Raw genomic sequence first — 16,404 nt, forward strand, 5'->3', positions numbered from 1 at the left:
GAATTCTCTAGGGAAAACATTTATTCAACTGCTTAACAGAGTAAGCCAATTAAGGCCAAATATATTACTTGGAAATAGACAGGCTTTCATTGGGTACAAATATGAGCTGGCTTAAGAGTATATTGTATACAAAATGTTCTTTGAAAGCATCTAAGAAAGGTAAAAGCTGAGCAATATAAGCTAAAAAACTGCTTCTTTAAGGCAAACAAAAAGTATCTGTTTATTCTTTATTTCTTAAAAAAGTATTATTACCAAAATATTTTCTTCACAATTACTTCCATATTTCTAAGTAAAGACTTAAGATTATGTGAGCATGTATGGAGAATATTTATAGCCACAAATAAAACCAGACACCACTGAAAACTTGAGAAACTGAGCTCATGACATCATGAAAACTTTTAGACTTCGAAGTGTTTAGAAAACCCAGAATAGCAAAGCAAGTGATAAACACATCACCATTTTCCATAATCAAATTACTGGCAACTGTAGCTACATAGAAAAAGTTACATAATTACATGTAACAGATGAAGTCTGGAAGCACTGGAATAAATCATATTATTCAAACTGCTGAGATGATTTCATGTGGGGAATGCAGTACCTGATCTAAAACCCACTGAAACAACTTGAAATTTTGTCTGTGGTTCTTCAGCTGGCCACGAATTTAATTACCGTTACATAAAAAGCAGAAAGATGCAGCACAGAAAATGGGAATTCAGAATTATTTAGCAACAACTTCAACTAACAGGGCATGGATTTGTGCTCTTCTTCAGCAGCTCACTGTTATGTGCTGTAGACTACTAGGCATTGCTCCTGAGAACTATATACATACACCAACCCAAGGAGGTGTTAAGTATCCCCTAAACACATGCCCCAAAAAACACATGTAATACAGAAGGTAGTCTCTCTGGATTGAAATGCATATATAACATACATGTTATGCTGTCAACATGTTTATATTACTAATATAATAGAAATAGCTAAACAAATATCCCCTTTAGAAAGAATACTAACTAACTATCTCAATAAATGCCTGGTAAGGTGTCACACCACAGCACATTCCAGTTAAAAAACTGTAATGCTGCCTGTACCAGTCATAAATACATGTTTGTTTGATGAATCATACTGGAAATCACACATTAGCTAAGAACTGCAATTCCACTCCTGGAAATCACCTTCACTTCTCAAGAAGCAGAAACGGCTTAAGAGTTAAATTACAAATCTGTGTGGCTGACAGTGGGAACACACGGCTTTCACTTCCATCCTAGAACCGAACCCAGCGCTCCTGTGTGAGGGTGCCACCGCTGTCACACGGTCCTGGGTGGCAGCTGCTGTTTGTACATCCCTGCCAGGGCCTTGGCCGCGCTGTAGATCATCTGCCGGCGGGACATGCCCGTGAACACCGCGTGCCAGTCCGTCCTGTTCACGTTCAGCACGCTCTTCTCCAGCACCTCGCCCACCGTCACCAGCAGCCCTGACCACCTCAGGCTGTAGTCCTGAGGGGTCAGACTCTTGGCCTGCAGGTGAAAGTTTGAGAAGTGATTACTGAAACAGTTTAGAATTAGCAGATTTGCCTCTGTCTTCAGCTTTAACCAACTCTTCCAAGGAATCATTCTTGTGTCAGCAGACCTATGTGGTAAATTAAAGGGTGTGAGAATCAAGTTTCAGCCTGCCCCATAATTTGCCTGGCCAATTTTTTGGATTTTGATGTATCATGATCCAAGCAACATTTGGATTTGTATTTATACTCATAAATAGGATACTTGAGAGAGTGAAGACATACTGCCATTACCAGGAAGCAGTTTTGTTTTCTAAAACTGCCAACAGATGGAATCAATAAAAACATATATTTATACAATATCCATTTTCCCCAGCCTGGATTGATCCTGAGGCTGCTCTCATCCAGGTGCAGCACTAGCACTTGGCCTTGTTAATTCTCATGAGATTCCCATTTCTCAATCTTGTCCATGTCCCTCTAGATGGCCCCATCCCTCGAGGGTGTCACTGCACCATCAGCTTCATGCCACCTGCAAACCTGCTAAGGGTGCCTTGATCCCTCTGTCTGTGTCATTAATGAAGATACTAAATCTACTAGAGAGATAGAGCCATATTTCTCCTTTTGCCAGTCATCAACTTTTCAAAGCTGGAAGAACTCAGGAAAATAAGAACTAAAACAAATCCCACAAATGTTCACTTTACTTAAATTGGTGCTAGTGAAAAAAGCCCCAAAGTTACTATTTGCTCTGCCAAAACAACATCTGAGGATCAAACCCCAAGCAGTTTTGGTAATAAATTCTTCACGGAAACATTAATTTTAAAAGAATTTTCAGGCCAGATTTAACTAAAGCATGACTTACATCTGCTGTCAGGCAACATGCAGTGACTGGAGTTGCTCCCAGTCTGTGCCCAAAGAAAAATAAACCATCTCTTGAAAAACTTCTTTTGGTGGTATTTCAGAACTGCACACTTCTGCACTTCATTATTTCCAATTGAATGAACCACAGTATTTCCAATGTTTAAATCTTTTGATTTCAGAATTTTACATTCTTGTCAGATAGCACATTTGAAATCAGCCTTGTCTTTTAGGTGGGACTCTGTGTGTTCATAGGGGACCTTAAGTCCAAGCACTGATCTGGAAAATGGGAATCTTGTTTTTAGGAATGAGTTTTCAGAGAGTACCACATGCTGCCTGCTTGGTTAGTATTTCTTCCTCTGGAACCTCAGGAGAGTAAAACTTGTGCTCTAAAGTGACAGACATTGCAGAATGAGACTCTTGACTAAGAAAAGATTTACTATAAATCTCTGAAGATTAATTCATAAACATGATGCAAAAATATTTTGTATCCTCATTTCATAAATTAAAATATTTAAGTGTAATAACTTACAGTAAGAACTGCCAGCATAACTAAAATTAAAACCTCAGTCTTATGTCTCAGCTGTTAATTGCTAAGAAAACTGAAAACTCACCTGCTGAACATATTGTAAAGGCACTGGTGTTGCTTGGGTGAATGCTTCCAGGTGAATTCCATGAATTGGATCCTCAATAATCAGACATCCAATGTCAAACCACCTGCAGTGATGTGCAAATTGTTTTATTTTCAGAGTATCACTCTGTTAAAAACCAACATGCTAAAAGTTGAATTATGTACATTTTTACAAGCTCTATTACAGCTGTAGTAATAATGTAATAATGAAACTCATCAAAGTGTTGTGGTATTTTGCAAGTGACATTTGCATGTGTCACTTTTTATCTATCTATCTATCTATCTATCTATCTATCTATCTATCTATCTATCTGTCTATCTGTCTATCTGTCTATCTGTCTTCTCACATAATAGTGCATGTGTATGCATGTAAAATACATAAAATACACAGAAATACAAATTACATGAAACTTACAAATCAAAGGAAAAAAGAAATTTGGAGGGGTGGGTGTGTGGGAAGACATAATCCCTTAGCCACACTTACTCTGCTACAGTTTTCATTCAAAGAACATTTCTCATTAAAATAACCTTCCCTAACAATTTCTGAAGAAAATTGTCTATTTATAATTCCTGTTCTACATTCAGAAGACTTTTTGGCAAGTTTAATGCTGTAGCCATCATTTAAATGATTTATTCAGAGAAACATTTCTGCCTGTCTGGGCCACATAAGCTTCATGGTAAGAGTTTAGTGGAGCCAGACAGGAAGAAGCACTTCCATCATCTTTGTAGCAGGGAATAGAATGGAATGCTTTGACTGGCAACTATTAAAGACTGCTGAGAAAGCCTCATGGTTAAATATAACTTGCTTACAATTAATAATGAAGTTATTGGTATTTTCTTGTCTTCTAATGGTTGCATTTTTATGTGTGTGATGATGGGTTCTTATTTATTTTTTTGACAGATACTCTCCTTTTGCTAAAAATATATTTTATTTGCTAAAAATATAAAATATTTTTACATTTCGTATTTTTAGTACAATATGAATGAGGAATTTTCTAAAGAAATAGAAGTAGGAAGAATTTTAATTTTTTTTAGTATTTATTTCTATCTAGTCTCATTTTGGTGTTTTACTGTCTTTTTACAGAGGAGTAACTACGACATACATTATTATTAGAGGTGAGTGATTACTTGAAACTCCTCTCATTTGGATATGCACAAGCATGGTAAGCAATAGAAGAAAACTACAGAAGTTTCCATTAAGAAAAACATAGCATTGTCCTTAATGTTTTGAAATTTAACTATAAAGCTGCTTCAAGAACTGCCTGTCAAAACAACATTACAAAATCAAGTTGCAATGCATTTTTGAAAAAACATTTTTATGTCTGTGCAGTGCAAGTTAGATGCAGTAAGTACGTTCTCAGTGAAAGAAAAAAGAAAAAACCTTATTTGATAAAAATCATATTATTCTAAATGCCAGAATATCTCCCAATATCTCTTCTGATACAATTTCAGAGAGAGAAGGGAGGATGGACACAACAATGCACAAACTATTAGCCAAATTCCAAATTTTACCGCTCCTTAATTTTCTCATTTAACTTCACTTCAACTTCACTTCATTTGGCTTCAACTTCACTGTGTTTTTACATTGTAAATCTACAAAAAAACCTGACAATTATTTTTTTTATACTGAAGTCTCAAGATGCCTGGACAAAAAGCTGAACATCATCACCAAAACCAAGCTGGCTGGAAATACTGCAGACAAACCCCTTCCTCTCCTCTCTGCTTGAACTTCCACCAGCTCCTTACAGGCTTTGAGTCAACAAGGAATATTCCCAACGTGTCCCCACCCTCCTGGAATAAATTCAAAGCTCTCACTTGTCAGGAAGCAGCTCCTCAATGAAGTTTTCCACCGACACAGCAGGCTGCTTCTCATGGATGACTCCTGTCCGGCGCAGGCTGTCTATCCTCTCCTGGGCTCCCTGAGTGGCGACACAAGCTTTTAGACAAAACTCTGAACCACAGCTCAGTGCAATGCTTGCAGATCAATCCCAAAAGAACCCTAGAATACGCTTTGCAAAATGACTCAATAGGGAATAAAACCCTACAACCCAACTAGTGAAAGGCCAAGAATCCTAAACAGAAACAAAACCTATGATAAAGCTAATTAAGTATTTTTAGGGTTTTTTATATTCCAAGAAAAACACTCAGGGTAGCATGCAAAGAATTCCTAACCTGTGACAAGAATTCTTAACCTGTGACAGCTTTAACTATTAGTGAAAGCATCAGGGTAAAACTGTGTTACTTTGACATTTTTACAACTTAAGACTTCTTGGGTTTAGAGTCTTTAAGAGCTTTGGACCAACTTTTAAGAGCAAGGGAAAGAATCCACTTCTTGTGGTACACATCCAACTAAAATAAAACACAGGAATTGTTATCCCTGAAATGGTTATACCCTGGAAACTATTATCACTCTGAAGTTGTAACAGAAATATGCAACACACTGCAGGAGCTAAACAAGTAAAGGAACATGCACACTGTTTTGCTCTATCTCAATATAAAATTGCATCAGATAATACTGATATGAAGACAGGCTTTACTCCTCTGCAAGCACTGCCACAGCAGTTAGGGGAAGGGCTTCCTTTTTCATGAAGTTTTGCTTACATTTAGTAAAAACAGAGTATGAAACAGCTGTTTTCAGGATTTTCAGTTATTGGCCAGAACTGGTGAAACAACCTTTGCTAACCCTTCTTCTGGGGTGGCACAGCAGTTTGCAAGGCTGCACAGTGAATTCTTATTTTTCAAAGAGAACACAGATGTGTTCAGGAAGATCAAAAGTGTTGATCAAACTGTCTTTGATCTACAGAATCGGTGGGGAGAAAAAAAATCAGTCGTGGAGCATCTCTTTTAATTTCCAACATGATGTGCTGGTAACAGACAATTCAAAAAATGCCTAAAATACTTTGAAACCACAGTAATAGCACAATGTATGCAAGATGGGATGGCAATCCATACAGTCAGTATAAGGAAATTGACATAAATGCCCTTCACTCACTGCAAATGTGTTTGCAGAAAACCTCAAAAACATTTCAGGGAGCTTTAAACTGATCTAATGATCCAAACTGAGGGAAAAAAGTCAAAAAAACCCAAGCCCATTAGCCCACAAGAAAACAAAACCAATCAACCAACAACAAAACAAATGAAACAAATAAAACAAACCCCACAAACCAAAAGCAAAACAAAAACTAAAAAAAAACCCCAACATAAAACAACAACAAAACCAACGAAAGAACCCAAAACACCAAAAAAACCCAAATCCCTTAAAGAGAATGTCTATCCTAGAAACTGACCTTCACTTTACAGAAAACGAGATCCTTCTATATACTACTATTGCATTAACTATATATTTACTACTAGAACATATATATATATATGTGTGTGTGTATATATATATATCTAGACTATACCTTTAAATATATATCAACTTTATATCAACCACTATATATTAACTTACCTTTAAGCCTGCAGCATAGCCCACAGGCTGGGGTGCAATGTTGGACTGTGCAGCCTCTCCAGTCACAACAGCCATTCCAAAGACTTCTTGAAAGGCATCCCGAATTGCTGCAACTTTCACCTCTTTATTAGAAGTAACCACTATGTCCAGCTCTCCCCCAGTTCCTGCAAAATAATTTTGTAAAGCAATGTATTTGTAAGAAATACATCCATGCATGGAATATTCCTCCTTCCCATTGCTGGGTAGTTCAAGTACAGCTGTACACCTTCTCCAGCTGCTTTTTTCTTTCTCATGCACTGGACAATAGTTCTTCCATGAAGAAGTCATTTAAGTTAAAGAAATTCAGATGAATAACTAAAGGATACAAGGATGAAAGACAGGCAGCAGGAACTGACCTATTTTCAGGTCATACCACTCATTCAAGATGACAATTCATAGTTTTAGCAAAATAACTCAAGGCATCCATTTCCAAGGATGCTCTGGTGTTCTGTGAAGCAGCAAGGAATATTGCAAACTCTTATGAATGGGATGAAGAACACTGATGCAGGTCATGAAATCCAGTGAACAGCTGCCAAATTACATGAGATTGAAAAGAAAGGCTCCCATTACTTTTTTAGCTGTCCTTGGAATGTGAACTTCGGTGTAATTTTATTGCTTTTTTTATATATTAAATACCTGTGGAACCAAAAAGCTTGTACACAATTCTAAATATTTTCCAAGCAGGGGCTTTCACCAGACTTTTTCAGAATGAAACTAATCAATTCATGATTTAAAAGAAATCTAAAATTACTACAGAAGACTCAATCACAACTCACATCTGTTTATCACAGCTGGATCAATTTTATTGTGCAGAAACACATCGTAGAAAGTGACCCTTGCTGTGAGAAGCTTTCTCAGGAACAGCTAAATCTTTTCTCAAATGTGGAATATGACATTGGAGAAAGCTGCCTAAATAAACTGCATCAACCACACGAACTTACAAGAGTTTGCAGTATTTATCCTGACTCAAGAAAAGTTCCCCCACTGATAAGGGTAAAACCAAAGCTTAAATTTTAATTAAAAAAACAATTAAGTTTTTGGCTCGTATTACTCAGTAGACCTCAATTACAGGAATAATTTTAATGAATAATCACCAGATGGACTAGAACAGTAGTAAATCTTACTCTTTTGGGAGTTTAGGATAATTTTTTACCATTTTATTTTTCAATTGCTTTGCTGAATAAAATTAGGTGTACAGATCACTGAACTTGGAGCAATTTTTTTAAATGCTGTGCAACGACTGGACTAAAAATAATTCAGAGTATCTTTTTTAATTGATCCCTTCATTATATAAATCAATTTAAGACATTTAAACAAGTGTTTAAAATTGACTGCAGGCTTTTACTGAAGTTAGCCCTGCCTGACTGCTCAGGAACAGAAATACTGTTAAAAAGCTTTTAATGAAGCTAAAAACTAATCCATAACAGATCTTGTAAATCACTGCCTAACAATTTTAAGAATGGCAAATGTGCCTCATGTTTGAGTGCAGAATACAGAATATATTCTTTTGTATTACAGATCATCAAGTATGAAAAGTGTATCTTTTTTCATCAGACATACTACAGAACTGAAACAAAGATATTACATGGGTTAAAAGAGACCGTTTGTGACAAAATCTAGTAAAATGGAAACCTAAAATATAACAATTAGACACACCCTGGTAAATTTGGGGGCAGAACTTTTACATCAAGTTAAGCTCTGGCACTTGAATGTGAAATTTCATTGTACCTTGTGCATTATAAACTGAAATGACAGTTCCATATTTAATTTAAGATTCTGTGTTGTCTTTTGTTGTAAAAACACTGTTGTTTATGCTTATGAGATGACCATTTCCTGTCTAGCTAGAAATTGTCTGTTCCAGGAATGCAGTTCAGATGACATTCTCACGATGTGCCACTGAAAACAGTTCAGCTCTTTTCAAGAGATTACAGAAATACTATTTGTACAGATGAGGGAAAAAAAAATCAAACCACCTCATCAAGAAGCTTTGGTAATTTCAGGTTTTGGCATGAGGAACATGAAATTCCTCTGGCATTGCAGTAATGGAGAGCACAGAGAAGTGGGGCTATTGTTGAGGACATAATTTCTGTAGAATACAATTCTACAAGGAAGTACAGGCCAAGTTTACAAACCTCTGCCCCATTTTGACAACCTGCAACTACAAAACCAATGTAGTATTTAAATGGCCAAGATGTACACAGATGCTTCCCCTTCCAACCGGACTTCAGAGAGCTTTGAGGTAGCCGTTGACTTAGTTTACTCAACCTAAATCCTACAAACAAAGCATTTTATTAGAACTACTTCCTCCTCCAGATAAAGTTGTTCTGTCAATAAACACTGGGTCAAACTATCCAGGATACCAACAGATCCTGTTTCTAAAAAGGGACAGTCATGACTGCCACACAAACCTTAAATACACTTTGCCAAACTCTGCATAAATTAACATTTACTGTAGCTTTGCATTGCATTCTGCTACTCTTTTCAAATACCTTCAGAAGGCATTGCTGGCTGGCCTCACTGGTACTATCTCCTCACCAGACAGCTGTTGGGAAATTCTCCCTTAAATGTAAGACAATTAACTACTGCTCAATAATTAGGTCATCTTCCCCTGTCCTCTAGTACAAAGTGCAGGCACTTTAGCTGGGTCACCTAATAGGTTCAGCTGGAGAAAAAAAAATCTCAGGAAAAAATAATAATAATTAAAAAAATCGTTTTAATAGTTTCTTCTCAATGTTAGCTGTTTCCTGATCAGCTTTTTTCATAGGCAGAACAAGGTCAATACTGACACACATAGGAGGAAGAGCTGCTTATCAGGCTGCTAGGGAAAAAAAAAAAAAAGCCAAAAAACCAAAAACCAAGCCACCATGCTGGACAAATGGTGCCTTTTTCTTCCTTATTTTACTCTCAGGTCAGCTACATGTGACATGAAGTGTTTCCCAGTAAAATAAAAAATGGTGAGTAACAAAAAGCTTTTCCTTCCTGTTAATTTTAAAACTGTAACTGAAATGTTTTAACACTTCAAGTGTAGAAGTAGTGTGCTATTGTAATAGCCTCTCTAGCATTTACAAGCAAGACTTGATGGTTTATCATAAACACTTACTGATATAGGGAACCATGCCAGGATCCAGCGTTGTTATCATGCTCTCCACTGAATGCTTGGTTTTATCAAGAACAGACTTCACCATGGGATTCTCAGCTACACCCTAAATTTAAGCAAACACATATCCATATTATCTTCTGGGTTGGTTTTTTTTTTCCCCCTCCTCAAGAAATCCAAAATGTTACAGTTAAAAAAACAAACAAACAAAATCAAGCTGCTCTGTAACATCTGCTGTGCATTACTCAGCACAAACACTGCAGGATATGACTATCAGTGCATGGCTTTTCTGCTACAACCTCAAGTTTGACTACTGCCTTTTTCATTAATGCAGAAACAGCCCTATCATCTTGCAAAGCCAGGCAGTGCTTCTCCAGTTAGCATCCTGGCTGCCTAACTAACATAAAGTTAATTATACAGAAGGTTCTTGAACACTGAGACTGCTTCTACCTGTGGAAGACGCCTTTATGTGTCCCTGTGCCTAGCACAAATAGGATTAAATAATCCGTATTTGCATACCAATCCAAAACATGAACTTATTGCAACAATTATGTGGAAATCAGTCTTGGAACTGCAATGGGATTGCTCAGGCATCTTTGAATGACTGAAGAAACTGAAACAGTCCCATCTGATTTCAGACTATTAATTTGTCAATTTTAGATTGTCATAGCCTCCAGTATTAGTGAGCTTGAAGGAAATCTGGAAAGAAGGTGTAAGATTTCTTAACAACACCAGAGGAAAAAGGGTGTATCACATTACTCTAACAACAGAAATAAAGATAACTGTGGCAACTACGGTGTGAGCTCTTCAACAGGAAATTCAGGATGCATTTCTGTAAAAAACCACCACCACATGGCCCAGATTCTGGCTCATCTTTAAAAAGCACAGACTCTGATGTGGGCATACATACATCATGAACTTGACAGTTTCAGTATAATCAACGATTCCTCACTCTTTCACCTAAGAAATTCTCAAGAAGTGGTTACTGAATACACAGAGTACATGGAATGCTTGATACTTCAACCAAAATCTTTATTACTGGAGTCAGTAACACAGATCTGCTCCATAAAAAGAAACAGGACACCTTCTGGACCCTAGTGGCAGCACTAAAAAGTGGATGAGGTTGGCTTTTCAATTAATTTGCAATTGAAAGCTCTAGTACTCTAAAACAGGCTACAGAGAACATGAATCATGTTACAAGTAAAAAGTTTTCTTCTAGAACACTGCCACCTACTGCAAATATTAGGAGGAATATAATACTGAAAGGAAAACATTGTTATTTAAAGGAAGAAGGAAAATGTGTTTTTATTATCATGAAAATGGCAGCATGACCACTCTGCTGTCACTGTACTGGTGGAGAATTAATCTTCCTCTTTAAAACTGGACCACTGCAGTAATGGAGGGTTCAGTCTGCACTGTCTTTTTCTGCCAGGTTTTCATGCCTATAAGGGATTGAAAACCAAAATTCTTCAATGGGACAATAATCTTTATTCTTCCTTCACATTCAGTGTGAGATGTGACAGAATTTAGTGCTGCTCTTGAAGACAGCTCAATGTTGATGGTCTCAGATCTTTTTGCCACAACCTCCATGATGCTACTTAAATGTAGCATCTCTTACAGCTCCAGAAAGGTTACAGGCTAATGAAATTCTACTAGTTGATGCTGCTGCTTATTTCCTCAGTCTGATGAGATGACATCACAAGGAGCATCTGTTCTGCACTGTACATTTCATGCCTTCTAGCAGACTAATCTTACAAAATACCTTAGACACTTTGGGATTGAAAAAATATGTATTTTGTCTGTCCTTGAAAAAAGACAAAATATAACTTGATTGTTATAGAACAAGCATGACTTGCATCCCACAGGAATCAAACTTGGGTAATTAGGAAGTTAAAAATGGGATATGCAAAGCATTCAAGCAAGGTAAAACAGACTTCTATTTCTCTGCATATAGTCTTTGTGATGTAAAAGATACCTTTCAGGTCTTAAAGGGTCCTAGAACTTCCTCTGGTTTAAGAACATATCCATATGCAACAGGTTCTATCACAAGTTCCTATCATAGGATTAAAAATTAATCTAGAACACCCGCATTTTACAGTCTCCTCTCTTCTATAGAGAGAAAAAGTAAAAGCATAGTTTCAGCAAACATTACTATCAAAACCAGCCACTTTACACATGAGACTGGAAAAAAGAAATGATTTATAGTAGCATGCACTTAAAGAGTGCAACATGTCTTCCTATAGTCAGTACCAACTGGTAATTCCTCCTGAAGGTAACAGACAAACCCCATACCTTTATAAACCCCCAGAGTCCTCCAGCAGGTGCTCCACTCTGGGCAGTGGACACTCTGGGATCTTCATGCTCCTCAGGAAAAGTGATTGCAGAACCAGCCCCAGGAGACAAAGATGATGAGAAAGTTGCCTGTTGAGTAATGGGATCTGCCAAAACACCTGTTAGAGGGAAAGATAAAACTCAGAGTGTTTAATTTGTTATGTTGAAGCAACATGCAATTGTTTAACATGAAATCAGCAGGAAAAATAGAACAATTCCAGGCTAATTCACCTCATTTCAAGGCCCAAGAACAATTCTGCCTGTTAAAAGCTAGCAGATCTAATGAATGCAACCACTGAATGCTATCTGCTAACAGAATTGAGACTGCCTGTGCATTACGTACAAAGTTAAATAATTACTCTTTCTCTTATCACACTTATTTAAAAGCTGTTCTTTTAATTGTATTCAATTCTCATAATACACTCTCTGTAAAGAGAGGGATAAGTGTAAGTCTCTGAACAAAGATACAGGAATGTTCTCATACAAGAGGAAAAGTAAATTGTCTAACACCAAGTGCTGAAAATCAAAAGTAGTAATAAAAGGAGGAAGCTTTACATATTTTAAAGGAAAACTAAAGAAACTAAAACAGTAGAAAAATAAAGTTGAACCCCTTGCCCCATTACTCAAGCTTATTTTAACAGATTTTTCAACATTTATTTTAATTGAGAGTTATTTTAATTTTATGCTGCACAACTGATAGCTCTTTTTAGACATTTTCCTAATGCAGACTACTTAAAGAGATATCACCAATAGTAACAAAAGCTTGGCCTAACTGCAGCTGAAGAGACAAGTTTCCATTCCAAGCTGAAAATGACATCAGTTCATCAACCACAGCAACTGCCTGCATGGAAGGTATGTATTTTTAGCTATCCCAATGTAATTTTGTGGCTGGAAACAAGAAAATAGAAGCTGGTGTCATGCGACTAGCAGCTTGTTAAGAGACAGATTTTCAGAACAAAACCCTGAAAATTATGAGTTTACAGGCTGTGATTGTCATTCTGGGGGAACATAATGGTTGAAGGTGGTTCTTTGAGCTGAAGGAAAGCTGTTCAGCTGGGCTGTGCTGTGCAAGGTAACAAAAATAAAAATTCTGAAACAAAAGATTTTTCCTGCCAACCTGAATGCTGCCAGAACTTAAAGTGGACTCTCTTGGTCCTGGACCAAGTTTTGAAAGTTATTATCCCTTCTTCTGAGTAGAACTAATTAAGTATACCTAGAAGAACAAAGCAGCTCCCCAGGAGATCCCCCCATGCTGCCCTACCAACAGGAAAGCAAATCACCAAAGAGTTACCTGTGACTGGAGGTGCAGAAAATGAAGGCATCAGTGGGCTCTGAGGTGCTCGGCCAGCGTGGCCTCGGGTGATGTCATAGGTGGAAGACATGGAAAACCCTGAAATGGGGGGACCAGTGGGAGGGGCAGGAAGGGTAGGACCAGCAGCAGAGCTGAGTGGAGGAGGGGCAGAGAACTGGGACACCGGGGTGCTGAAAGCTGCAGGGGCAGCAGGAGGTGGGACAGGGCTTTGGGGTGGTGCAATTGTAGAAACGGTTGCAGAAGGCACAAGTGGAAGAGAGGCCGAGGTCATCATGGGAGGAGGAACTGGGGACACTCCAGCTGGCAAGGGTGGTGAGTAGGCAGGAGAAGATGGCATGCTTGGCATGGCAAGGGGGCTGGACAAAGCTACAAAAATAAAGGGGAAAAAAAAAAAAAGAGAGAGAGAAAATTATTTTAGAAGCCTCAGAGATTTCGGTTATATAATTGTTCAGACATTTCACAAACAATTTTTGAACTGGCCAGGGTTTTTTTCTCATTGAAAGTGAATTTGAAACTTCTGCTCGAGTTTTCATACAGCACCAATGGCACTTAATCCTTGGTGACAGTGTCTTGTGAGACCTCTTCCTGCAGAGCCCTACTTGGCATTAGCATAAAAAGACAAGTCAGCATTTGACGACTGCGTTTACAGCAGCTGAAACCTGCCTCAGAAATTTCTGTCTAGAAATCTCTAGTTATTCTAGTTATTCTCTGTTATTCCTGAGTGACTGCTGTATCAACTGATGATGCAGGAAGTGCTCATCTTCAGGAATGATACACACACTCCTAATTTCTGGGAGGGAATTTCTGTTTCAGAGGTGTGGCACTGTAAAATGGACTGAACCTAAGGCAGCCCTCTCTTCTCTGGCACTCATCTTCCTGATCCCTCTGCTTTCCCTGTTTCAGCTGATCCTTGGATAAGCCAATTTTCCTGTCTGTAACCAAGTTTAGCCAGGAAATTAGGTAAGAGAAACAGAAATTGCCATTTTTGATGACAGCAACATGCTGAACCAGCTTAAGCATCTCACTGGCCTCAGCCTAAACACCACAGTCAAATGATAAGCAAATCACACTAATACCATGGTCTCCAAACTTGGTCACACACACCCAGCAGTAAAAAAAAATTGAGCCCATGTAAAATTTATTTACATATTGTTTACATGCACCACTGTACCACAAAGTTATGTATATTACAAAACAAACACAACAGAAATTTAAAAATTATGAGATAAAGGCCAAAAAAAAAAAAAAAGATTTCTTAAGAGTACAAAACATTTTTGCTTCCACTGGAAATTGTTTTGATAATATACTACCAATATAATAACATAGTTCATTAATAATAGTTAACAAATTATATAATACAGTCATTGATAATAACTTTTTAGGGTGAGCACTGCATCTGATGAAACCTCAGTAATTTTTACATCTTGGTTTAAAACCTGATCATGCAGGAGTTTAAAGGTCTGGTTCTGCATCCAGACTGTTCTGCTGCTTGGGTTTAAGGACTGAAAAAAACACCTCACAGAGGGGGAACTGCCTCGTTGGCGTGCTCGCTGTAGCATGCTATTCATTTTCCACTCTCACTCATAAACCATGCAAAAGTTTTCCCTGAAATTCAGCTGGCAAATTTTCATCTTTCCTGATGTCCATCAATTGCCCTTGTGAGATGAATGTGCTGCATTTTTGTATTTTTAACGAATGTGCTCAAATCCCACAGGAACTGTTTGCAAGATGTTTACAGATGTCAGGAAATTCTCCTTGCAAGTTGATGTCTACAGATCTGATAGTTTTTATGCAACACTTGCATTGGTATTGGCTGCAGGAGTGAATAATGATCGAAGTTATTTCCAAATATCACTGTTGGAAATGGTTTCTCAAAACGTAATTTTCTCACAAAAGTACTTCCTGCATTACTCCTAGCTGAAATGTCACCTTTACTTGTATGGAACAAATTATGACTGCATCTTTTTTTGAAAGCATCACCTAGGTAGTACACATTTGAAATTGTCTAGGTTGAAAATCTGAAAATTGAAAATCTAGGCTGACAGCCTCTTGTCACCCCAAAAAACATCAGCAAATCTGAGACTTTTTGTTGGGGAAAAAGGAAGTTCATGTCCACATGAACTTCAACACTATTAACAGACCTTGCTACTGGTGGCCAGCAAACCTCTGCCATATAAAAAAAGTATAAAATCATTCATGGTCACTTCCTAAGTAGAAAATACTGCCAAAAATGTACTATTTAAAGACCATTTTTATAAAATTAACTTTATTGATGACATCCTGTAGCACTTCATGCACTCATGGCTCTGGTTTCTTTGCTTGTGTGTGAATGAGGCAGTGAGCATTTCTTGTGTGCTAACATCTCTGCAAGCCTACTCCAGAATCTATTTTTATCCTAGTTAAAGCAACCACACCATCATAGGTTACATTTCCACAGTTTTAATTTTAAAAAATTGCTTTTATTATTATAGAACCCATTTAATGCTGAGGGCAGATCTTCTCAGAATATTCCTCCTTTAGCATTTGACAAGAGAAACTGCACAAGTCTGACTCAATAATAACACACGTGCTAAAAAAATCAGTATCTGGTATTCAAATACATTCAAATCAGAAAAAGTGCTCTGATTATACCCCCACAAGTGAGACCTTGGAGCACCTTTGACTACCTAAAGGGGCTACAAGAGAGCTGGAGACCCCTTTTACAAAGAGATGGAGTAACAGGACAGGGGGAATGACTTTAAACTTGATGAGGGCAGATTTAGGTTATTAGGAAGAATTGTTCCCTGGCAGGGTGGTCAGGCCCTGGCACAGGGTGCCCAGAGAAGCTGTGGCTGCCCCTGGATCCCTGGAAGTGTCCCAGGCCAGGCTGGACAGGGCTTGGAGCAACCTGGGATAGCAGAAAGGGTCAACAAAATGATCTTTAAGGTCCTTTCCCACCCAAACCATTCTGGGATTCTATCAGCATTGAAGCATAGGCAATTATTCAGGTTTACCACTATCCCCTAGAGGACTGTAAATCTGTTTTGACTCCCTTCTGTGCTGCTCATCTAACTGTGGACTGTAGTGGAAGGTATTATGTCCCTGGCCCTGCATCCTTAAAAAATACAAGTGCAGCCACCTCACTTCCTAAAATACTTTCAAGAATAAAAAAAGTGTTTAAAATATTCTGTGTGATATCAGATGGGTTACAGAT

The 16,404-nt window shown here is 37.8% G+C and overlaps 1 protein-coding gene across 4 annotated transcripts in view; it reads right to left on the minus strand.

Annotated features, from left to right (window-relative positions):
• PRRC1 (proline rich coiled-coil 1) overlaps positions 1-16,404 on the minus strand; it is a 23,019-nt gene continuing 6,615 nt past the window's right edge. For all 4 annotated transcript variants that reach the window (XM_023945055.2, XM_023945053.2, XM_023945057.2 and 1 more), the window contains 7 exons: positions 13,191-13,577; positions 11,861-12,018; positions 9,572-9,674; positions 6,433-6,596; positions 4,797-4,900; positions 2,965-3,067; positions 1-1,514 (listed from right to left, as the gene is read on the minus strand). In XM_023945055.2, coding sequence (XP_023800823.1) covers positions 1,305-1,514; positions 2,965-3,067; positions 4,797-4,900; positions 6,433-6,596; positions 9,572-9,674; positions 11,861-12,018; positions 13,191-13,577 — 1,229 coding nt within the window. In that variant the 3' untranslated portion in view covers positions 1-1,304. The remainder of the gene's footprint in view (positions 1,515-2,964; positions 3,068-4,796; positions 4,901-6,432; positions 6,597-9,571; positions 9,675-11,860; positions 12,019-13,190; positions 13,578-16,404) is intronic.

Source organism: Cyanistes caeruleus, chromosome Z, assembly GCF_971803275.1.
Source record: "Cyanistes caeruleus chromosome Z, bCyaCae1.hap1.1, whole genome shotgun sequence".
Taxonomy (NCBI): domain Eukaryota; kingdom Metazoa; phylum Chordata; class Aves; order Passeriformes; family Paridae; genus Cyanistes; species Cyanistes caeruleus.